Below are 25,488 nucleotides of genomic sequence, written 5' to 3'. Positions count from 1 at the left end.
ATTTTTCTTGTGCCAAATTCTCAATTTTTTCGCAAATGACTGAAATGGCGAACGACAGCGCGAGCATTGCGAACGTGTTATTATTGGAATAAATGCTCACTATTACAGGGATCGCGCTGTCGTTCGCCATTTGCGAAAGTATAGCGAATTTGGCTCAAGAAAAATATAATTTGCGAATATGCTTAAATCTCGTTAAATTTCATTGAAAACATCCGCCATTTTAATCCGGAGCGTTTTTTAAAACTATTTTTCTGTTTGTTTCCATGAACAATTTGAAGGGCATATGGTAGCTGGCCAATCAAGATTGAGTTCGCTATCAGGTAATATTGGGTCATTTATGCGCAGATAATGGAATACACAGTTGATATTGTCGTCTGCCTACAATATAACGGCCGATGGCAAAAGTCGTATAAAAAATAAGCAAATAAAAAGAAGCGTAACACTCAATAAATTATTTTTAAGCTGATCACTTTACAAATTTCTACCGACTATCGATCTGAATTAAAGGATGATAATTAAATAATTTGTTACAGTGCTCCAGCTAGCAATAAATAGAGGGGCGCTGCACCCCTCTAAAATTTGCCCACTTAAAAAGCGCCCCTCTATTTTTCTGTCAAATGCCCTTTTGATCTCTAAATTCCTGCTTTCTGGCCGTATAAATCGCCAGAAACATCGACATGAATACACAGATAACACCCTTACATGACTGCCTGTGGTGTAATAAGTCAACACATTGTGAACAAACAAGCCCCAAGGGCATGGTTTGTTATCAGATCACTAATTTGCCTTTTGTTGCAGACGATAGTAACATGCTTTGAAAGATTATCTCTGAGGTCACGCTTTTGGTTAGGAACAATCACACTGAATGAAATCAAACTCAGCACTATTGATTTTGTTAAACTTCTGAATTCTTTGGCTATAATTTTTTGTTTGCAAAAATAGTGATTTTTAATTCAAAATACCTATTAACATTTGAAAATTAATCATCTTTTTTTAATGCGAATATGCGGTTATTTTTAAGTCCGAAATTACAGAATGGAAACATATTTGTGTTTGGATTTTATTTCTGAACTTTAAAACACTGTCTGTCCTCAATCATGATGAATTTTAACATGAATAGTGGCAGACAGTTGTTATTTCAACAAATAAAGAACTTGTTTGGAAGTAGGATTTATAACTCTGCAAGTAAAATGTAATGTTGATATTGTCATATCCAATCCGTTTTCACACCTATGACTGCTATGTCCCCCCTTACCCTATCTCAATCATGTCTCTCTTTTTTCAGAAATCTTAATGAAATTTCATCTTCATCTTTCAGAAAATTTCCAACAATGCCAAAGATCACAGTCAGTGTCAATGGGGTGCAGAAGTTGCTATCCAATCTTAAACCAGACAAGGCAGCAGGTCCAGACAACATCAAACCTCTTGTTCTTTAAGAATTAAGTACACAAATTTCTCCCATAATAACACTTCTTTTTCAGAAATCATTGGACTCCGGAATTCTACCAAATGTATGGACATCTGCAAATGTAATACCACTGTACAATATAAAGAAGTGAAACTCCAGCTGCTGGAGCAGTATTGAATTTTCATTAAAAACAATTAGTTGGTCCTTTATTTAAGGCAAGTGACCGATTGCCCAAACAGTACAAAACAGCACAATACAGCACAATACAAACCAACATAAACACAAAATATGAATAAAGCTGGGGTCACCGCCTTGGAACGGTCAATGCAAAGCATTGGGGGTTTAAACCTGGTTATAGAGCGCTCAACCTAACACTTGGCCCAGCAATATTCATAATACATTTAAGTGTAAATAAAATTTAACGTCATAGCATTGTAACTCAAATTAAACAATAATAAAAGGGAATTAAAACGCATTCAATTTAATTACTATTTAATTACTCAATTGCATTGAAGATACAAGAGTAACAGAGTTACAACTTTTTGGCGAACAATCAAATAAAACTATGAACAATTGTCAACTACATTCCTTCTTTATAGAAAAAGATTTGAGAATATAGCGTCATGGAGTTTTATATATCAGATAATCATCGCGCAAATACAGGAAGAAGCAGCAATAAAGAATGGAAACAAAGAAGACCCAGCAAATTACAGACCTATCTCTCTTACCTGTATTTTATGTAAATCCTTAGAACATACAGTTTCCTCAAATGTTTCATCTCACTTCAATAAATATAACATACTTTATGACTTACAGCATGGCTTCAGAGAAAAGTGTTCCTGCGAAACACAACTTCTACAACTCATTGATGACCTGGCACGAAATATGTCATCTGGACAACAAACTGATCTAATATTGCTTGATTTCAGTAAAGCGTTCGACAAAGTGAACCATCTTAAACTGCTTTTCAAATTACAGGAACATGGTGTGGATAAAGATACTCTCTCATGGATCAAATCATTCCTTATAGGTCGTACTCAACGTGTTGCTCTAGATGGAGAATTATCATCCGAGGTACCAGTGACATCTGGGGTACCACAAGGGTCTGTGCTTGGTCCGTTACTTTTTCTTCTTCATATAAATGACTTACCTCAATCTATTACTTCTCAAGTTCGCTTATTTGCAGATGACACTGCCGTTTATCTAACAATCAACAATATGCATGACTGCCATACTCTACAAGAAGATCTAGATACCGTAAAACGTTGTGTATAACGCGCATTTATGTATAACGCGCATCTACTTTTTTAAGCTAAAAAATCGGGAAAAAAGTTTTTGAAACAAAATAATCGTAAGAAAAATTCCGTACCGCAGGCTAACTGAAAATCATATTTATATTGCCGATCTTACGTGTTCTTTTATTGCTTCAATTATTAATTATTTTAAAAACGATAACGATACAACTAGTTTGTGTGTTTTTTAAATCATATTATGTGTAAAAATAAATGTTTGGATTTAAATGAATTATGCATGAAATGCACGCTTTCCACAAGGATACCATCAAGGTTTTCATCAAATGTCTCCGAAGTAACGGTCCACGATTTAATCGTGGAGGAGTACACATAATGGATGGATTAGTTATAACTAAGAAACTGACATTATCGATTGGTATTGTCACGTGGTTATTCATGCATGGCTTATTCACAACCGCGCGTTTTATTCACATTGCCGATATCATGCGTTCTTTTCGAGTGTCTATAATTGACAGGAGACTTTAACGACTCAAACTTCTCAACACCATTACGACATTACCGGCGATAAACAAACAATGGAGGTGTGAAGCCGTTTGCCGGTTCGCATGTTTTGATAATAGCCCAGCTACACAAAACTTGAGAGGTGATGCAAATTGCTCGATAATCACATCCTCAATCTTGACAAGACGTATGAAAACGTGTAAATAAACACAACATCAATTTTATTAACACATTTGAAAAGCAAGAAAAATAATCATAAATATATCGGGAAAGACCTTGCCGACATACTATTGTAAATCGACAAGTGCCCCCAAATAAATTGTGTAACCCTAGTGCAGTAGGGTATAATATTGTGGGAAAACAATAACATTTAAATAAAAATGGCTTCCTTGTTTTTCATTCTCTTCTTCAAATTTATTTGATTTCAATGCTCTGTACGTACCTGAAAAAGATAGAAAATATTTATGTTAACTTTATAATGTTTGTCCATCTTATTCAGATCGTAAATATAACACTATTATTAACATAGTTACAGTTAAAATACCGGGGAACAGAATGATGCGAATTACCGCAACTGGGTAACTGACAGGGAAAAAATGTCTTGGCATGGCTGTAGTTGTGCATAACGCGCATCAAGTTTTTAAAATGAAATTTTGGGGTAAAAAAGTGCGTATTATACACAACTTTTTACGGTAAACTTTTGAAATGGGAACATCTTTGGGACATGGAGTTCAACCCAAGTAAATGCCAAGTTTTAAACATAACCAGAAATAAATCAAAATTCTCTTTTAATTACAGACTCCATGGACAAATACTAGAAACTGTTGACAATGCAAAATACTTAGGTGTGGACATCTCAAAAGACCTTTCCTGGAACACCCATATAAATAGAATTACAAATAACGCTAATAAATCTCTTGGTTTTCTACGCAGGAACATACAGACAAGAAATTCCAACATTCGCCAGCTGGCATACAAGACAATAGTTAGACCACAGGTTGAATATGCTTCTTCCATATGGAGTCCTCACACTTTACAAAATATACAAAAAATTGAAAAAGTACAGCGTCGAGCAGTCTGCTGAGTCAAGCATAATTATTCTCCATACGACAGTGTCACCTCCATGCAACAGGAACTTGTTTGGCAGACCCTACAAGACAGACGAAATGACACTAAATTAATAATCTTTTTCAAAATTGTTCAAGGTTTAGTAGCCGTGCCACTACCATCATATATCGAGCGACCCACCAGATTCACTCGTCACATGCACCCCCTCTCTTTCAGACAGACCCATACCACTGCAAATTATTATAAGTTTTCATTTTTCCAAGTGCTATTGTGATGTGGAACAACCTCCCTGCCACTACAGTATTACATCCTGATCTTGAAGGGTTTAAGCGGTCGCTGCTTTCCCCTTCTGCCCCTTGAACTCCGAGACATGTTTTTATCAGCTTTAACTTTAAATCACTTCACCATGCATGATTAATCGAACATACTTTTATCTTTCTCACTTATTCACTTTTATCTTGCACTGACTGCGCACCTGTCAATAATACCCGCAAGGGGAGTTAGACAGTATAGATAGATAGATAGATATATTTTCGCGACCTAACAAAACTGTCAACGCTGTTGACATTAGTTGAAATAACGTGTTGTGAAATAAATATATCCTATTATTAACAATAACAATGTTTCATTTTAATCTCCAGACTGGATGACATTGATCATTGTTTAGACTTTAAAGTTTTTTTTGTCAATATAGATTTTTGTTTTAATTAATATTATTATTGTGGACAAACATTGGCTCAAAGTTATTTAAAGCAACGAATTTAAGTAGTGACAGTCACAACGTTTTTTTGACCCAGTGAAACCCTTGAATTTATTTCATGTTTTCTTCATTTTATTTTCTTTTAAAAGGCCACTGATGCTGAAACTGGAACCTGAAAGATTAACATGCAGTTCAATGATGATACGTGATAAAAAAACATCAAAATCCCCCCCCCCACAAACACACACACCGGAAAGAAATATGATATCTACATATCTCTAATGCGTGTAGTCGGATGCTAGCCCAAGTCGGTTTGGAAATTGGCTACTAAGTTGTTTTCCTTAGCGCCAATGTACATAGTAATATATTTATTGTAATTTCATTACACAAAATGAGGAACCGCAAACAATTGGTGAAGTCATCCAATGCACTAGTGTTTACAATTAATAAGTATATAGTATAACCAAAGTATAAACTGAAGTATATTTATACCCAAATGCCCTATTTTCCAAAATTACGCGTGAAATGTGCCCTTTTTGGGGAATCTCCCCTCTATTTTGAAAAGCTGGCAGCACTGTGTTACATATCAAAGATGTCGAACCTTTCTGTTCTTGATTGAAATTAAAATCTTATAATAACTTTATTGTTTTTTTACTCACAAACTTTGCTATTGTAAAGTAATATGTCAACCAAATACAGTAGACTCTCTGTAAACCGGACGGTCTCGGGACCGGCCTGATCGTCCGGTTTTCAGAAAGTTCCGGTTTACCAAGAGTATGCATATTGCCGAAATATACATGGTATGCATTGTGTACAGAATCACATAAAAATAAAACAAACCATATACATTTACATGTACCATGTGATAACTGTACGCAGGTACTGATGATGTTAATTGCATTCTTAAAAAATGTGTTTTTAATCGATTGAAGCCCTCGCCGAGTGCCTTCAGAGATGGTTTTGGTTGAGCAGTTGATTCCTTGATGAGCTTTATCTTATCCTCTAACGTAAGCTCTACGCGTCTGCGTTTAGCTGGAGGCTGCGACATTTTAGATGCGTTCGAAATTAGTAAACGGCAATGAATTAATTTGCATACCGATGGATGGATATTTCTAACAGTTTATTTGACAAACAAACAAGCAACCATTTCAGCGTTAAAAACATGGCTATAAGATCTTTTAAAATACCCGAGAAGATCAAAAGAAAGTGATCGTCGCAATGGCATGCATTAATTTTTTTATTATGCATTTTAATTATGCTATGTTTATGGGAGCAGTGGTCTAATGGTAGGACGCTGGCTTAGGGATCGAGAGGTCCCGGGTTCGAATCCCGCCCTGACCACTGGAATTTCCTTGAGCAAGAAATTTATCCCACATCTGCTCCTCTCCACCCAGGTGTATAAATGGGTACCTGTGAGGTAAATAAGCCAATGTGCCGTGGCTGCATACTGCGCCAAGATGTTAACAGACGACTTGTGACCCAGTGATCAGGGAAAAACATGTAAAGCGCCTTTGCACGCACCTGCGAGTATGAAAAGGGTGCTATATAAATGTGGTATAAAAAAACAACAAACAAGAGCGCCGCATGACGGAGCAATATACGCCCGATTCGTGTGCCATTGGAGATGATACACTGATGATTGATGTATTTGTTTTGGAAATAAGCAAAAAAAACAACAACAACTTATATAACTGATATATTCATATATATGCATTGATATCAATAAGTGTACACTTAGTCTCATTTGTTCTCTAAAACACAATATTTAAATCATAATTGTTTAGACCTACATAGGTATAGAATGGCAGTATTTCCTGTACTGATATTACTTATCTTGAAATTAGTTCCCTAAAAACTGAAATAAATATTTGGTTTGACCCATATTCGAACTTGGCCTAGATATCAACTAGATGCAACTACTGACCAAGTTTGGTGAAGATAAGATTTATACAATTTGAATTAGAGTCCGGACAAAGTAAAATGCACTAATTGACCCTTTGACCTAGTTTTTGACCCAGCATGACCCATATTCGGACTTGACCTAGATATCAACTAGATGCAACTACTGACCAAGTTTGGTGAAGATCGGATGAATACAATTTGAATTAGAGTCCGGACAAAGTGGCGCCGTTGAAAATGCACTAATTGACCCTATGACCTAGTTTTTGACCCGGCATGACCCATATTCGAACTTGGCCTATATATCAACTAGATGCAACTGCTGACCAAGTTTAGTGAAGATCGGATGAATACAATTTGAAATAGAGTCCGGACAAAGTGGCCCCTTTGAAAATGCACTTATTGACCCTATGACCTAGTTTTTGACCCGGCATGACCCATATTCGAACTTGGCCTAGATATCAACTAGATGCAACTGCTGACCAAGTTTGGTGAAGATCGGATGAATACAATTTGAATTAGAGTCCGGACAAAGTGATGCCTTCCGCCCGCCGCCCGCCCGCCGCCCGCCCGCCAAGGGGTTTCACATAATACGTCCCGTATTTTATACGGGCGTATAAAAACAACAATTAAATTGTTTATCATAGGCGATAATTAGTAATTAATAAAACGATCGAGTCAATCACTTTTTGGTGTAACCGCACGTCTATTATAGACATTCACAGTTTGGTTTACATTACTTAATTGGACTCCCATTGCGCGGTAACGATTTGACTACTTTATGGTATGTTTAATCCGATTATCGATAATTGCGCGAGCAAAATGTGTGACACCGCACTCGCTGTGTTGACTAGGTATTGTTATTTTCATGCCTCGGGCATCTTGAGAATTTAGACCGTCCGGTTTACTCAATGTATTTTACGTTGAAAATGACCAAATTTACGGAGATACCCGTCCGGTTTCCGGTTTTCAGAGAGTTCGGTTTATTCAACATTTTTTAACAAAGAAATAGAAGGAGAAAATACGGGACTGGCCCGACCGTCCGGAATCGGGAGAGTTCCGGTATTCAGAGAGTCCGGTATTGGCAGAGTCTACTGTAGTATATTAATTACGTATTTGCTAGGTTACTTGTTTTCATTTTCTGTAGTCAAACGATATGCACATTTTATTTCATGTGCACGATGCGTACAATTTTTCGGAATGTCGTTTTCAGATAAAGTATTTTTCGTTGATTATATTATATTTTCGAAGTTCTATATAGAAAAAAATAGACTTACGAATGCACATGCGGTGATACAGACGGTGCAGAACAATCTTTACCAGAGGCAGAAGACTTGGAGCTTTATTTGATAATTACCTTTCAGTTTGGTATATGTCGGAGTTCAATGTCAGAAAAAAGAATACTAAAAGAAAATAAAATCCCTACCTACCTACCCACCCAAATTTACCTGGGTCGGATTATGCCAAACAAACATTTTTTTAAGGATGGCCTTGCTGGTTTGATACATGATCGTGATAGATTTATCAAACCAAATTTAAACTAATGTACAAACTAATAAAACACTTGTTTGAAGGTGTGCCAATATTTAGTTATGGTTACCATAAACTTCACTCAACCAACCAGGTTGGAAGTGGAATTTAACTTCTCATACGTCTAATTCCAGATAAAATACCAGACGTAATAATTTTAAGTATCTTATAAATGTAAAATATTTCATTGAAATAGCTGTTTGTTTTAAGTAAAAGAGCAGAAACATTTTTGTTTATTTGTTTATGCTACAATGACCCCGGACATATACTTGCAATCCTGCACAAAAGTTTATGTATAAAGAATCTCTACATAATGTTAAACACCTATGTAACTAGTGACCTGAAAATCAATAGGGGTCATCTGCCAGTCATTATCAATGAACCTATGAAGTTTCATGATCCTAGGCGTAAGCATTCTTGAATTATCATCCGGAAACCATTTTACTGTTCTGAGTCACTGTGACCATGACCTTTGACCTAGTGAACTGAAAATCAATAGGGGTCATCTGCCAGTCATGATCAATGTTCCTATGAAGTTTCATGATGCTAGGCCTAATCATTCTTGAGTTATCATCTGGAAACCATTTTACTATTTTGAGTCACTGTGACCTTGACCTTTGACCTAGTGACCTGAAAATCAATAGGGGTCATCTGTCAGTCATGATCAATGTACCGACCGACATGTGCAAAACAATATACCCCCCTTGGCATAAATATTGATAAATTAGCGATAGTCATTTAACTCTGCATTTACTTTCAGACCCTTATCCATATGATCTCATTTATATGAAATATTAATAGCAATCCAGGCTTTTCTCCATGGGATTTTAATGCTGAGCTGCATTGCTGTGCCTTAACTTACTCCCTACATTGTATGTTACAGGCTGACAGAATGACAAACTTACAGACAGACCAACGGACAGACAAAGCCAAACCTATATCCCTCTGCCTTTTGTGGGAGAAAAAAATATATATGAAAAAGGAGGGAAAGATTTGTCAAAATTGGTCACTTAAAAAGAGAGCATCCTCTTCCGCAGTGCAAATGTGTCAGAAAAATTTCTGAGGAAAAGCCTGTAATACCTTCAATATTTTAGCTTTATTAATTTAACTCGAGAAAATGGGCCATATATACCTATGGGCAGTTTATGTTTTTGCAATAAGCTCAAGACCCCTCTTGGAAGCATAACTATTTTACAATAATAATTCTTACCTTTGGGTTGTACTGGCATGTCAACCAAGGGAAAACATGTATCAGTGCAAAGAATCAAAATGGTGTCCACTTTTAATGCAAACAGGTTTCCCTGGACAAGGTGTAACTGTCTTCCATCAGAATTAAACCAAGTAGCTATCAAAGAACCTCCGATTTCATTCTGACTTGGTAAAATAAGTTCAACACAGACGTTTGATTCATCAGCTATTTTCATTAGTGATTGTTCTACATCATACATCTTCAGAGATGGTATAATGATTTTCTCTTTCTTCACATAAAACATACTTAGTACTTCAGTTAAAAATTTCTTCACACAATGTTTTGTACCTTTCAAATGCAGAAGCTCAGTGTGTTTGTCATGATGCACAACAGTAACATTGAAAAACTTTGACAGCTCCATAAGCCTAGTGTAGCTTTGTTCATTTTTTGAAAGTGTTTCACTTTCAAGGGATGGAAGCTTAAAAAAATGGTCATCAATAACTGTCTCATTTAAATCTTCCTGCACATCTTTTGTTGCAACAAACACAACTGCATTCTCTTTTTCGGAAATTTTAAGAAGTTTTCCTTTTGAAATCCATTGTTTAATTTCAGCTTGAATTTTTTTTATTTCTGCTTTTTCTAAAGTTATTTCAACTATTGATCGTTCGATTACTGGTTGTACTTGGTCAACACATGTTTTAGTTTTTCCACATACAAAGAATTCTCTAGAAATCATGCATTGGTATACATGAGTTTTATGCTGTCTACATAACTTCTCTAAATGAAGAAAAGCGTTTTCATTTAATTTGTTATTCTTTTTTAATAGACTTAATGCTGAATAACACTTGAATCTTACAGGTGCTGAGCAAAATGATTTACTCACAATACGCTGAAATATATTTGTCACTTCGGGTAGACTTTTTGATGTACACTGAAACATACCGTCACTATTGGATTCATTTATTTTAACAACATGAATATTGTTTGATTTCAGGTGTTTCTCAATATCAAAGTTGCATAAAACTGACCAAGGAATTCCAATCTGAACATCAGTCAAGGTGAAGGTGCATGCATCCGAAGCGCGCCTTCCATCCACACCTACTATAACAGCTTTACCATCATTGTCCAAATCTGCAAAATACCATGAATGATGTTAAGAGGGTCTATATTCTACATTATGCTAAATTGACACTATGTGTTTTACGAATTTGCGAAAATCAGATAGATTGTTGTCCTGATAATCAGCAAAAACAATATATAAACTTGTTCAATCTACGTGTAAGATGGATTGGTAGAAAGGCCAAATAAGTGTAAAAGTATACATGCAAGAAATATAGTACTTGTTCTTTGCACATCCCCATGAAGAGATAGGGAGATCTAGCTCCCTATCATGTTACAATTTGATACTCTTTTACATTTTAAGATGTACTCTGGACAAAATTTAAGTACAAATATTTAGAAAGAGCAATCATTCTAGAAAATTGAAGGAAGAGTTAAGCTTCTTGGTAACTGCACAACTCTTAATGTTATCTACCTACCTATCATGTTGCAAGTGGATATCTCTAATATAAATAGTTTTCAAGATATACTCAGGACAAAAAATGGGATGTCTTGACAACCTGTCACTAGTTTATCTTCCTTTACAATTTAAATGTGCCCCGGTAGCAAAATAACACCTTTGGTCCATCACATTTTCTGAGAAGTTATTTCAATAAAATTTTAATGATAGGGTAACAACATTCCTATATGTTTTCATCTGATTTATAAACAAGCACTTGCTTTTATCACAATTAAAGTAAGATGATAAAATTCCCTTCATGCACATCTTCATATAGTAAGGTACAATAAATATATGTTTTTCTTAAAAAAGTGTAGAATATATTTGGATTTGTTTGTCTAACTTTAGACGGACAAACATATATACACAGTTGCATAAAGACGCATATATGTCCATGGAAATACAGTGTACATGTACTCAAGCTCAGTGTGGGGTAAAATTGAATACATTTTTCAAAACAAAATCGAAATTTGGCAGTATTTCAAAGAAATTTTCTCGGACAATGGGGCCTATATAAAGCTCTTGCTAAAGAAGAAAAAAAGCCCTGTCAAAGGAATCGGAACCATTTTCAAACTTAGCCCAGATATTGTAAGAACAAATGTCAGGAGTATGTTTCATGAAGTGAGGCTAAAAATGTTTTTTTTAAGGTTTCACAAAAGCCAAATATGGAATAATTGGCCACCCTTTGAAGCCATGTTTTTTAATAGATCAATTTTCTAACTCATTCCAGATATGATGGGAACAAATATTTAGTTAGTTTCATGATGATTTGGCCAAAAATCTGACTTTCAGAGTTTTCACTAACTCTCATTTTAGCAATATAAAGAAATGAGTGCACTCACTGGCAGTCATATTTTTAAAAGGTAAGATTTTTTAATGTAATTACAACAAAATCATGTGAGCTAGTTTCATGTTGATTGGCCCAAAAACAAGGTTTCATCATAGCTATTTAAGGGAAACTGCACAGCCCCTTGTGGCCATGTTTTTTGGACAGGAACCATTCTAAAGCTCAATATGACTTCAAGAGTGTTAACAAGGTTTCACTATAGCCACCCTAGCACTGTTTTGAACTCAGCTGAGATAGCATAAGAATAGAGGTTCTGATTAAGTTTCATAATGACTTGTCCCAAAATGTTACTTTTAGACTGCTCACAAGCTTTTTCTTTTAGTTGATCTTGATTTTGACCACACATGGTCCAGTTTCATACTTGGCAGAGATTTTAGATAAATGTTTTAATCAAGTTTCATGAAGATTTGGCAACACATATGTGGCCTCTAGATTTTTAGCTGAATAAATGTTGTTGATGGATATATTTGACGGTCAATATAAGCGGTCAATATATGAAATTGTTACAAGTTATTTTAAAAAAACATAACCCTGAGAATTTGAACTTTTGACTCTTGATCTTTAAATCAATAGGAGTCGTCCTTATGTAAAGACTATCCTCTTTTTTTGCCATTTTGGAATTGGACCTCATGAGCCCTTCAATTGAGACAACAATTATTGTGTGGAAACATTTTTGCTATTGCATATAGCTTTGATCTTGACCCTGGACTGGTTGATCTTATATTTGATTTCTATAAAAAAAAGTAACTAGCATACCAATTTCAATGATTGTGAGCCAAAACACTCTCTAGGTACCATGCAGAAACAACTTTCATACAACAAGCCAAGGTGATCATAACCTTTCAGCAGGTGCATAACCTTCAATCCATACTTTTCTTCCTATATAATCCTCATACAAATTAAGATTATCAAAAGTCAACAAGTTCTTTAGATATAATGTAGAAACAATTTTTACCTCTGATATTTCCACTTACAGAAAATAAGCATCTTCTTTTCCTCACAAGTAACGAGAATACAAATTAAGCTTATTTAATGCCAAACCCTTGTCTTAATATAATTCAGAAATGCATTTCAAGTAACAAACCCCTGTGAACTTGACCTTTTACATGTCATCAATATTAAATGGTGTAATACTTTCCACCCCAATATCAAATGTAAATCAGTGAAGGCAAAAGCTTTTTATTCCTATCATGCTGAGCTTATACAAAATTGTATGAATATAGATCAACCAACCATTTGACAAAGCATCTAAAAGACTGAACAACCACAAACACGTGCAAATAAATATACCTTTTGTTAATGACCATAATTAAACAAATTGTATCAATATAGCAATATCATGGAAAAATACTTTTAATACTGTAAATCTGCGAATATAATACGCACTTTTGAAACTGCCGAATTTTTCTTCAATTAGTGAATGCGTATTATTAACGAGTTGAGAGCAGAACAAAATTTTTCCTGTGAAAATTTTCAACTTAATCGTTGTTATTCACTGCGTGGCAGCTATTTTGAACTACACCATAACATCAAAAGGGGGGCAACAGGACTCTCGCTGTCGTTCGTCATTTTTGCCATTTGCGAAAATGTTGAGAATTTGGCTCAATAAAAATCTTATTTGGGAAAATCTAGTAATATTTCGTTGAAAACATCCGCCATTTACATCGGACTGGTTTTCTATATTTGTCTCTTTGTTTCAATGAAAGTGTTCGCAATTCGAACAGTAAACGAAACCCGTTCTGTACCTGATTATGCGACATCGCTTGATCTTATTGTTATTGAAGTGCACATGGTAGCTGGCCAATCAACATTGGGCTCGCTTACACATGACATGACGTTGTTGAATGAAACTGGAGAACGGGCGGAGTTATCGGATAATATTGGGTCATTCACGGGCAGACACTGTATACTTTGAATCAGGGATCATATTTTTATCGGTTTAGTCGGTCCTAGACCAATTTGGGTCATGAAAGACCGATTGAAAATCCCAAACAGTCGGTCCGATTCTGTTTGCTAAAATTCCTATGTCATGAAATCGATTACACGGTGCACATGCTAGCATACCCTAATTACATTCTTATCTTGATTAGGTGTGATAAACCATTCACTGCAGTCTCTAATCCGGTCAGCACCAGTCTATTGCACGTCAGCCGACTAGTATCAGAGTTGTGTATTAGTCATGCGTGAATAACCCAGTGTCAATATCAATCGATAATTTCACTTGCTTATACCTAGCACACTAATCGGTCCGTAATGTGTACTCGTCCACGATACAATCGTTGACAGTTACTTCGGAGATGAAAACCTCGATGTTATCCTCGTGGAAATTGTGCATTTCGTGCATAAAACAGTCAACTTTCATATAAACAAAGAAGAAAATCAGATATTCTGCAATAATTGTGTGTAAACAATATACAGAGATATTTATTATGCAACAGCACGATAACACATCGCGATCAATAAACCGGGGTATTACCGTGAAACAGATGGTTGATTACCCCAAATTGATTTGCTATTTTCAAAACACAATATTATTTTGACCCATTTTTTCGGAAATGTCCGATTTCGGACACTGATTTTTTCAGTGCGTATTTTACTAGGATTTTCAATTTTTACCAATAAATATCGACAAAACTCGGGGGTTCGTTTTATATAAGAGGGCGTATTATATTCGCAGATTTACGGTACATTACACCGATACAACAAGCCAAATAACTATGGTACCTTCATAAATTGAATTGTTATATGCCAAATTGTATCCCTCTGCCATTGTGGTGACAAAGTTGGAAGAAACTTTTAACTAGTACTGAACTGCCATAGGCTGATGAATGACGATTGCTGAAAATAAAAACAAACATCAAAAGCCAAAAGAATACGCACAAAAAGCATAGAAATTCCATTAAAACTTTTGTCAAATGAAATGCCCATGTTGACGCATCTCACCTCAATGAAAGCATAAACAGAGTATTGAAAATTGGAAGAACATTAAGTTGCATCAAAATTATCTCACAATATTGAGTGAAATCAATTTTCAAACTTGTAGGAATACTGACTCATCTTAAAGCGATTCAAAATAAGGATTGTCCCAAAAAACACATATGAAGTTCTAATGTCATATCTCCATGTATTCTTGTGAAAGAGAGGGGAAACCTAAAATTCTGTCCCACAACTTATCTATGTCAAGACTAATCTTGTTTTCTGCCAGTTAAAGATGAAACCACATAGTGCATTTTAATAAATGCCATACAATTACATGTATATCCTTAAGATAAAAAATATATTTTACATAAAAACACAAATATATGTTCTATACAATAAAACATAAATTTAAAATACTTAATTTTTTTAAGTAAAACAAGGGCTGTTTGTAAAACATGCATGCCCCCCTATATGGGCTATAAGTTGTAGTAGCAGCCATTGTGTGAATACGTTTTTTGTCACTGTGAACGGTGGTGGTGGTGGTGGTGGTGGTGGTGGTGGTGGTGGTGGGTGGTGGTGGAGGAGGAGGAGGAGGAGGAGGAGGAGGAGGAGGAGGAGGAGGAGGAGGAGAAAAGTAGTAGTAGTAGTAGTAGTAGTAGAAGTAGTAGTAGTAGTAGTAGTAGTAGTAGTAGTAGTAGTAGAGTAGTAGTAGTAGTAGTAGTAGTAGTAGTAGTAGTAGTAGTAGTAGTAGTAGTAGTAGAAGCAGCAGCAGCAGCAGCAGTAGTAGTAGTAGTAGTAGTAGTAGTAGTAGTAGTAGTATGCATTACAAAAATGCAGTTAGCCGTACATTTGGTAAAATTCAAATATATTACAAGGGAGGTAAATGCTGTAACAATTACCTCCCCTGTCCTGCTTATATTTATATTAATCAACAAAATTAAACATTAACACAATATTTAATATTCAAAATATACAAAAAATCTCATATTCTGATAATATTTTTACTGATCCAATGTATTTTACTAAAAGGATGATGTTTCATTGGAATTATAATCATAGATTTAGGATTACAGACCAGTTGCTTCAGTAATATTGTTCAGAGTGTGCCCTGTCGGCCGTGTATGCATTCTTGAGTTATCATTCAAAAACCATTTAACTATTTCCAGTCACGGTGACCTTGACCTTTGACCTAGTGACCTCAAAATCAATAGAGGTCATCTGCGAGTCATGATCAATGTACCTATAAAGTTTCATGATCCTAGGCTCAAGCGTTCTTGAGTTATCATCCGGAAACCACCAGGTGGACCGACAGACCGACCGACATGTGCAAAGCAATATACCCCCTCTTCTTCGAAGGGGGGCATAATAATAACCAACAAGAGGGCAAAAAGGCCCAAAGTCCTTCACATGATACATGTTAAAACTAATCAGTTACAGAGGTTTTCCCTTTATTTAAAAAGGCCCTAAAACGGACTCGATCCCAAAGCAAACAGACCCGATCCCAAATCAAAATTGTAAAAAAAAGCCCAATTTCCCTCAAAATATATATGAGCAATGTCGTGAAAAAACCTGTATTTGTGACAAAATTTCACATTTTTGTTTTCTATAGATTGATAAAGACTGTTCTGCGCTTGTAATTATGATACCAATTTTAACTAGAGCTTTGTCACAGATGTGACGTTATATACCCCCACGTGCTGCATTGACACAGACTATTTTGCATGCTGTGGACACAAAACAAGAGAATCTAATTTATGGCGATTTTTAAGAATTATTATGCCATTATCATTTATGGCCATTTTGACCTTTGAACTCTTGAATTCTTTCGCATGACACGCCGACCAATGACTGTTAACAAAATTAATGTACAGAGTCATTTTAAAATCATTATGATACAATGAATAACATAGTTATGGCCTGGACAAGCTCATTTATGGCCATTTTTGACTTTTGAACTCCAAGTGTGACCTTGACCTTGGAGATATTAATGTACATTCTTTCGCATGACACGCCCTCAAATGATTGTGAACAAATGTACCGAGTAATTTTAAAATCTCACAATGAATGACATAGTTATTTCCCGGACAAGATCATTTACGGCCATTTTTGACCTTTGAACTCCCAGTGTGCAGATATCGACGTAAATCTTTCGCATGACGCATGGTCCAATGATGGTGAACAAATGTGCCACATGATTTTAAAATCTCACTATGAACGACATAGTTATGGCCCGGACAAGCTCATTTATGGCCATTTTTGACCTTTGAACTCAAAGTGTGATCTTGACCTTGGAGATATCGACGTATTTCTTTAGTGTGACACACCGTCCATTGATGGTGAACTTATGTGCCAAATGATTTTAAAATCTCACAACGAATGACATAGTAATTACCAAGACAAGGTCATTTATGGCCATTTTTACCTTTGAACTCAAAGTGTGACCCTGAGGCTTGACCATTGAGATATTGACCTAATTCTTTTGGCGACACACTGTCCAATATTGGTGAACAAATGTGCCAAATGATTTTTTTATCTCACAATGAACAACATAGTTATGGCCTGAACAAGCTCATTTATGGTCATTTTTGACCTTTGAACTCAAAGTGAGACCTTGGAGATATCGACGTAATTCTTTCGCGCGACACAACTCATATTGATGGTGAACAAATGTTCCAAATGATTTTAAAATCTCACAATGATTGACATAGTTATGGCCCGGACAAGCATATGACCTTTGAACTCCAAGTGTGACCTTGACCTTGGAGATATCAACGTACTTCTTTTGCAAGACACACCGTCCCATGATGGTGAATAAAATGTACCAAGTCATTTTAAAATCTTAAGATAAATGACATAGTTATGGTCTGGACAAACTTTCGGTTTAAAAAGCAATAAGTGACCCAGTGACCTAGTTTTTGACCCGACATGACCCATATTTTGGCAACTATGAGCCTCTAGTGGCTACTATGAGCCGCTAGTGGCTATAAGAGTCACTAGCAGCCACTAAAAGCCATAAGATTGCCACATGGTAGCCCCTTGCGGCTTCTATTGGCTCTTTTCTGGCTAGTAGTTGTGGCTACAAAAAATGGTTGCGGTTTTGTAGCCTCAACATTGGGGTATGTTAACAATGTTAAACAAGAGGGTCATGATGGCCCTGTATCGCTCCACTGTTTTTTATGCGAAAAGAGCGTTCAATGCCAGGCCTTTTCCGCCCTATGCCACGGGTCCGAAATTCGGCCCCATTCTCAATGCAAATCTGGTTGTTTTTTTCCCAATTGAAAAAAAAAATCCCAATTCCAAAATAAAAAATGTTTTTTTTTTAACTTTTTTATATATAAGTTATCCTGATCCAGTGTAGAAAATAGAAAAATATTGCATAATTAAATTATCTGTTGCCTTGAATTTGTTTTAAAAACAGTAAAATATGTTAAATTGATTATTTAAGACTTTCCTTAATATTTTTCCCAAAATACGGCGTTTCGCACCATTTCTTTCACCTCAAAAAAGGCCTGGCCCTTTTCCCAAAATCAGATAAAAAACCTGCACTTATCACACATGTTCATAATATTTTGTAAATTTAAAGGCTCTATAAAGGTCACAAATCCAATTATTATGCATATCAACTGGTCTAATTTTTACCGGATTTCAGTTACTCTTGCATAAAAACTGCTAATAACACAGCTTAGGTACAACGTTGTCAAGAATTATGGAAGATAAACCCGTTTCATAATTGGAAGAAATGTTTACATTTTTGCAACTAACGTGATTTGTAGCCTCAGAACGTTGACATATGCTAAAAATAGCCGAAAGAAAATTCAATTTTAATTCTATTTTAACAACTTTTTACCAGCAGAAAGTAACTTATTAGATCACTACAAACGTTTTAACCATTTAAAAGAGACCTACTTTGTGAGTGATACCTGAAAACGTTTAAAGTCATCGTTATATTTTTGGTGACCTGAGTCACTTTTACTTTCTCTTTCGCGAGTAAACAGCGATGTAAATAAACTGATTGTTTGTAAACACAATTGACTTGGAGGACACTTTATTTTGAGCTCAAAACAAGTTGTATTGCTCATTTTTTTATTATTACTATGTCCAATAGCATATATATATATATATTAATTTTTGATAACCTTTATAAATAAAATATGAAAAAAATATTTAAAAAATCTGTAAATAATTACGTATCTTCACCTTTATATAGCCTTTAAATAATATGTTATCAAAATAGTCGTTATTTACCAGTCAACGGTTTCTTTGAATTATAAGAAACACTATTTACATGCGATTATTTTTCCCAATTGAGCCAGTTTTGCGATTAATTTTTTTCCCAAATGGGGTTTTTCACGACGCGAAATTCCCAAAATTCCAGTGTGGCATTTTCCCATAATGGAGCAGAAAGGCTTTATATAGTTCACGACATATGCAAAATACCTAATGACGTACATCACCTGAACTTTACTTCATTCTTGAGGCATTTTGAGTGTATCAGGATTGTTAACGTGGTAAAGAAATTGTTTATTGTACAAAGAAGATATTTGCCTGAGGAAACATAAAGTTATGAGTTTTTCAGGTTCATGAGGTGCCGAAAGGCAGTAGGAATGATAACTTTGTAGAGGTTGTTTATTAAACAAAGTAAATGTTTATGAGACAAAAAATTGAATTATAATTCATCAAGATGTTGCGATCATGGCAACACTACTTGCATATGGCGTGAGGTTTAAAGAGATATCATGACAAACAATTAGCATGACTTAACTTTCCTTTACCTTTTCCATCTGACTTTGGTTACCTGTTCTGTTTGTTATTGAAAATAGTCCTTTACAATATTATTTCTCGTCTGCAATCTCTTTCAATTTGCGGCAGTCCAAAATGTGTCGTTTGGTAAAGGGTTAACATTTATGGATAGTTAACATGTTGGTTTACCTTTCACGCTCGACATGTATGCATTTATCTCTTATAACTAAAAAGTTATTCCAAGTGTATTTTGATAAACTTAAAGTTTGAGTAGAAAAAAAGTTTATTCATCCCATAATGAATAAATAGCAAAAACGCATAAACATGCAAAGTTCAACGACTTCCTGTGGCCATGTTTTCTGACAAATCAAATTTTCTTGAACAACTTTTTAATGGGAGCCTTCAAGGGATAAATTTGGCGCCAGGTGCATAATTTGAACAAACTTGGTAGAGAACTATAAGATGTCACTACATACCAAATTCGGTAGCCCTAGGCCCAATGGTTATGGACAGGAATATTTTTAAAGTTTGCACAAAAGACCAGGCTTTATATAAGCATATGTTCAGTTTTGTGACCCCAGGGCAGGGTCAAATTTGAGCCCAGGGAATAATTTAAACAAATTTGGTAGAGGACTATTAGATGTCACTACATACCAAATTTAGTAGCCCTAGGCTCCAGGCATTGAAGAATCCACTCGACCGCTCGCATATGCAAGTGAAGTTGACGGTCGGGCGAGTAAAGTTTTTTAAATACTCGACCGACAGGGCAAGTGCTGTTTATCAAGTTGAGAAATATAAATTCAGTTCCAGAACTCCTGCCACATTGATACAAATTGCAAACAATTTTTTGAAGGAACAAACAAAAGGTTTAGTACACAAAGAAACTGCACGTTCGTTTTGACAATGAAAAATGACGTCATGGGCACAGTAAAAATAATTCTCGAAATCGGCTGCGCTCTTTTCGTAGGTGTCAGTGCTCTAAGCTAATCGATTAAAAGTGAAAAAAAAACAGTTAAATATATTGGTCATTCCGTGAAGAATAAAATTTCATTTTTATGTAAATATCAATAATTTTTTTATAATACTTCTTATATTTAATTAAAAATGAACAGAAACAATAATTATTAATAAACAGAATCATACGTGATCAGAAGCCTTAGCCAAAATTGTCCATATTGTAACCATTTGTCAATCAAACGTGTCTTTCAGTAAAAGTTTGTCTGAAATATTAAAACTCAGCATGAAAAAGGGTTCTATTTTAAAATATCTTCAAGGTGGTGGAGACAGGGAACAAAAAAAAAGGTCATCAAAACGAGAAGCGGAAAGTATTGAGAAAAGGAAACAGGTGCAAAGAACGTAAGGAAAGCAAATAAAATTCATCAGATAATGTAATTCATTTGCTTGCAGTTTAGTGTCACTATATTACGTAGGTTAAAAGGTTCTGGTTGATCATAACTATAAATATAGATATTAATTTTTTTTTAATGCAGGGCGAGTAGATTAAAGTGAAGGGCGAGTGGATTGTCAGGCCTACTCGCCCTGCAGAGTGAGTGGCTCTGGAAAAATTCTTCAATGCCTGTGGCTCTATAATTATGAACAAGAAGATTTTTAAAGTTTGCACAAAATAGGCCTTATTTAAGCATATGTTCATTTTTGTGACCCCCGGGGCAGGGTCAAATATGACCCCAGGGGCATAATTTGAAAAAACTTGGTAGAAAACTTTAAGATTTTAATACATACCAAATTTGGTAGATATAGGCCCAATGGTTATGGACAAAAAGATTTTTAAAGTTTGCACAAAATAGGCCCAATATAAGCATATGTTCAATTTTGTGACCCCTGGGGCAGGGTCAAATTTGACTCCAGGGGCATAATTTCAACAAAAAAAGTAGAGAACTATTAAATGTCACTACATACCAAATGTGATAGCACTAGGCCCAATGGTTATGGACAAGTAGATTTTTAATTTTTGCACAAAATAGGCTTTATATAAGCATATGTTCATTTGTGTGACCCCCGGGGCAGGGTCAAATTTGACCCCAGGGGCATAATTTGAAAAAACTTGGTAGAGAACTTTAAGATTTTAATACATACCAAATTTGGTAGATATAGGCCCAATGGTTATGGACAAAAAGATTTTTACAGTTTGCAAAAAATAGGCCCAATATAAGCATACGTTCAATTTTGTGACCCCTGGGTAACGGTCAAATTTGACCAGGGGCTTAATCTAAACAAACTTGGTAGAGGACTATTAGATGTCACTACATACCAAATTTGGTAGCCCTATGCCATACGGTTATGGACAAGTGGATTTTTAAAGTTTGCACAAAATAGGCCTTATTTAAGCGTGTGCTCATTTTTGTGACCCCGGGTAAGGGTCAAAATCGACCCCAGATTCATAATTTGAACAAACTAAGTAGAGAACTATAAGTTGTCACTACATACCGAATTTGGTAGCCCTAGGCCCTACGGTTATGGACAATAAGATTTTTAAAGTTTGCACAAAATAGGCTTTATATAAGCATATGTTCATTTTTGTGACCCCTGGGGCAGGGTCAAATTTGACCCCAGGGGCATAATTTGAACAAACAAAGTAGAGAACTGTTAAATGTCACTACATACCAAATGTGGTAGCACTAGGCCCAATGGTTATGGACAAGTAGATATTTAATTTTTGCACAACATAGGCTTTATATAAGGACATGTTCAATTTATTGACCCCTGGGACGGGGTCAAATTTGACCCCAGGGGCATAATTTGAACAAATTTGAAAGAGGTTCACCCCAGGAACATTTGTGAGAAGTTTTATCAGAATTGGACTTGTAGTTAGGAGAAGAAGATGGTTAAAGAAAAAGTTAACGCACGCATGCAAGCATGGACAGACGCACGCACGACAGACACAGGACCATGACATAAGCCCTGCTGGCCTCTGGCCATTGCAGCTAAAAACTGGATGAAAATATTTATTTTAAAGGATTTTGACCTTGTACAATGTTGGAAAAATTTTAAGCTCTTTTACCCTATTGTACACGCCTGCCGTCAAGCGTGTCTTGGTTCTTTTTGAAAAACTTTGTCAATTTTCATCTCAAATTGATGAAGTAAGATTGTTAAGCTAGATGAGATGGTAATGTAGGTCAATTCAAAATATACAACATATAAAGAATAAACATAATGGTATTTGTCTAGGAAAACTCACACGTTGACACATAAAAAAAAACATTTTACTAAATATACCTCATGTGACTAGCACATGTCAATTCCCATTTACCCATACATGTATTACAGTCACATGGGACATTATTTTATCACCATTTTTTAGCTGAAAATAGCACCATTAGTTTTTCGCATCAAGAGAATATATAAATATACTGCATTTACTTCATTTTTCTTTCTGGCATTTGCATATTTCATTAAATAAAAACAAAAATAAAATCACGAAATTTTAAATTTTTATAATCAGATTTAATTAAATTGGAATACATTGTTTTCCTTTGTCTATGAGTAAATACCAGCAATTTCTTTTAAACGTCCGTACATTCAGAAATGTATGTGCCAGAGTACTTAGTAAATGAATAAACAAGCAATTTTCAATTGTGTTTCTCTTATTAAGTTGTTTTGTTTTCTTTGTTCAGTATAATAAAATAAATATCACATCAATACAGGTTGATAAAACTGGGTTAGGTTAACATAACCATTCTCGGGTAAACATTATGTTGTTATCACCCTGTATGAGATGTGATACATGTATTTATATATTTTTAAAAATAAAATTGCTATGTAACTTCAAGCATTAAAAAAAAATAAAAGATAAACTTGAATTATATTTTCAAACAGTATAAAGTAATTAATAGTAAGATGCTCATATATAAATGGTTACATAATTTTTTGAAGCCCCTGTTGCTTCTAGTAAGTTCTACTCACATGTTTTCATAGTAGCAACATCATGTTTCCTATTCAATAATGCAATATAAAAAATGCTGGTAGGGACCAAATATAATTACATTGTTTTCAAGCAGTATTAAGCATTAAAAATAATAGCATTTCATCCCAGGCCAAGTGTAAAGACCAATAATAAAATTTACAATATCACTTAACGATGTTTGACAGGTAAAAAATCGTTTGAGATTACCCCTGGTTTACTTCATGTCTGTTTCGGAACTGACACCTGTGGCAGTGAGTCTTTTTCGAGACTCTAAATTAACAGTTTGACTGAAAATGTATAAATCTTATTGTTTTCTTATTTCCTGATAAATTAACTTCAAATCAATACCAAGATCACTTACTATGCACAATCTGTTATAGAAGCAAACGTGTTCTAATTTCCGATGACCGATTCGAAAATATGTCTGCGAGCGTTTCGACAATTCAGATTGTTTACATTTGTCTATTTTCTTCCGGTTTGTTGCGAAAAAAATCATCAAATATTAAGGTGTATGGCCGTACAATTTGTTCAATCATAAGTGGTAAGACTTATTTTTCAATGTTGAATGAAATGTAATTTGTTTCGGAACTGGCGACTTTTCGGAACTGACGACCTGACTGTACTTTTTTAGTTGTTTATGAAATAAATTTGAGATATATTTATCATGATTATGAGACAGTTCTTTCTAAAAAAAAAAAAAAAAAAAAAATGTTTTTGTTTTTTACATTCTGGAGGGGATAAAAAATATATACTCTTTTTTAGGGGAATGGGGCCGAATATCGGCCCTGAATTTGCCATAAAAAACACTGCCATGTGACCCCGCCGCGAGATAGCCCGATAAGGCGCGAAGTTTCCAATCTGTTTATTCTAGGTCTTTGTTTTACGCAAATTGACCTTATCGCAACATCCGGGCACTTGCGTCAGTTAGAGCTACATGCCCCTTGACGACGGTGAAAACAAAAGCGCTGTCGCCATTTTATTTGCATTGAAATATTTAACACTGCTTGCAATTTTCTTAAGTTAAGGCACATCTTCGCGACCATTTTTTAGAATAAAAATACCCAGAAATAGAAATTCTTTCATTATAAATTTAATTTAATGAATGAACACAAATAAGGATGAAAACAAACAACCAATAAATTTTAAATATATGCAACATATAGTAGCTGATTTGAACCTCTATATTTGTTACCTTATTACCTTGTTACGTATTAAATAAATTCTCATGATAAATGTTATTGTTTTTATTTAATTCACACCAATTTCGACACTTTTTGTTTCCGCATGTTAGGTATTTGAATGCCCCTTTCTTCATCACAAACCGATTATCTCGTTATGATCGGATACTGTCCAGACAAAGAAAACACTGTGTCATAAAGCCAGCTGGGGACCTATACTTGGGGCTTTGCATATTTAACCACATGTGGTCATTAAACACAATTTATGATACCTCTATGTCATCTCTTGTCATACTGAGCAGTCATTTACGCCAAATTTTTAATGCCGAAATAATTGAATATACAGTTGCTTTATATAACACGTTGACACCTTAAATAAACATTTAATTAAATTAAATGCAATATTTTTCATTTGATTGTTTGCATCAGTCTTAAAATCGTGTAAGCTTTTGTATTCTGGTGTTTAATTGCCCCTTTGTTTTGCATAATCCGATTATCTCGTTTTGATCAAATATTGTCCAAACTTAACTGACAAAAAGGTGTCATAAACCACACTGGGTGGTCAAGGCAGTGTCATTTAACACGATAGATGCCACCATGTCTCCTCTTTCTGGTAGTATTAAGCAGTCATTTGGATGATTAATTAACGCCGATGTACTTAACAGTTGCTTAAATTAGATATGTGACATATGGTCAAATATAAAGTCATGTCCAATTTAGATTATCAGAAATTTACACCGTAAAGATACTAGCCCGATTAATTTATTGGTGTATTT

General features: G+C 35.0%; 2 protein-coding genes across 3 annotated transcripts in view; both read right to left on the bottom strand.

Annotated features, from left to right (window-relative positions):
• Positions 1-25,488, bottom strand: part of LOC127841515 (uncharacterized) — a 186,309-nt gene that overhangs the window by 70,385 nt on the left and 90,436 nt on the right. The gene's annotated exons all lie outside the window — the stretch shown is intronic.
• LOC127841514 (uncharacterized) overlaps positions 1-25,488 on the bottom strand; it is a 78,531-nt gene that overhangs the window by 50,075 nt on the left and 2,968 nt on the right. For both annotated transcript variants that reach the window (XM_052370385.1, XM_052370386.1), the window contains exons 2-3: positions 14,678-14,791; positions 9,570-10,679 (exon numbers count right to left, since the gene is read on the bottom strand). In XM_052370385.1, the coding sequence (XP_052226345.1) occupies positions 9,570-10,679; positions 14,678-14,723 (1,156 nt within the window). In that variant the 5' untranslated portion in view covers positions 14,724-14,791. The remainder of the gene's footprint in view (positions 1-9,569; positions 10,680-14,677; positions 14,792-25,488) is intronic.

This window comes from Dreissena polymorpha, chromosome 8 (assembly GCF_020536995.1).
Source record: "Dreissena polymorpha isolate Duluth1 chromosome 8, UMN_Dpol_1.0, whole genome shotgun sequence".
Classification (NCBI taxonomy): Eukaryota; Metazoa; Mollusca; class Bivalvia; order Myida; family Dreissenidae; genus Dreissena; species Dreissena polymorpha.
The sequence above is the reverse complement of the archived record's forward strand: the minus strand, read 5'-3'. Positions and strand labels throughout refer to the sequence as shown.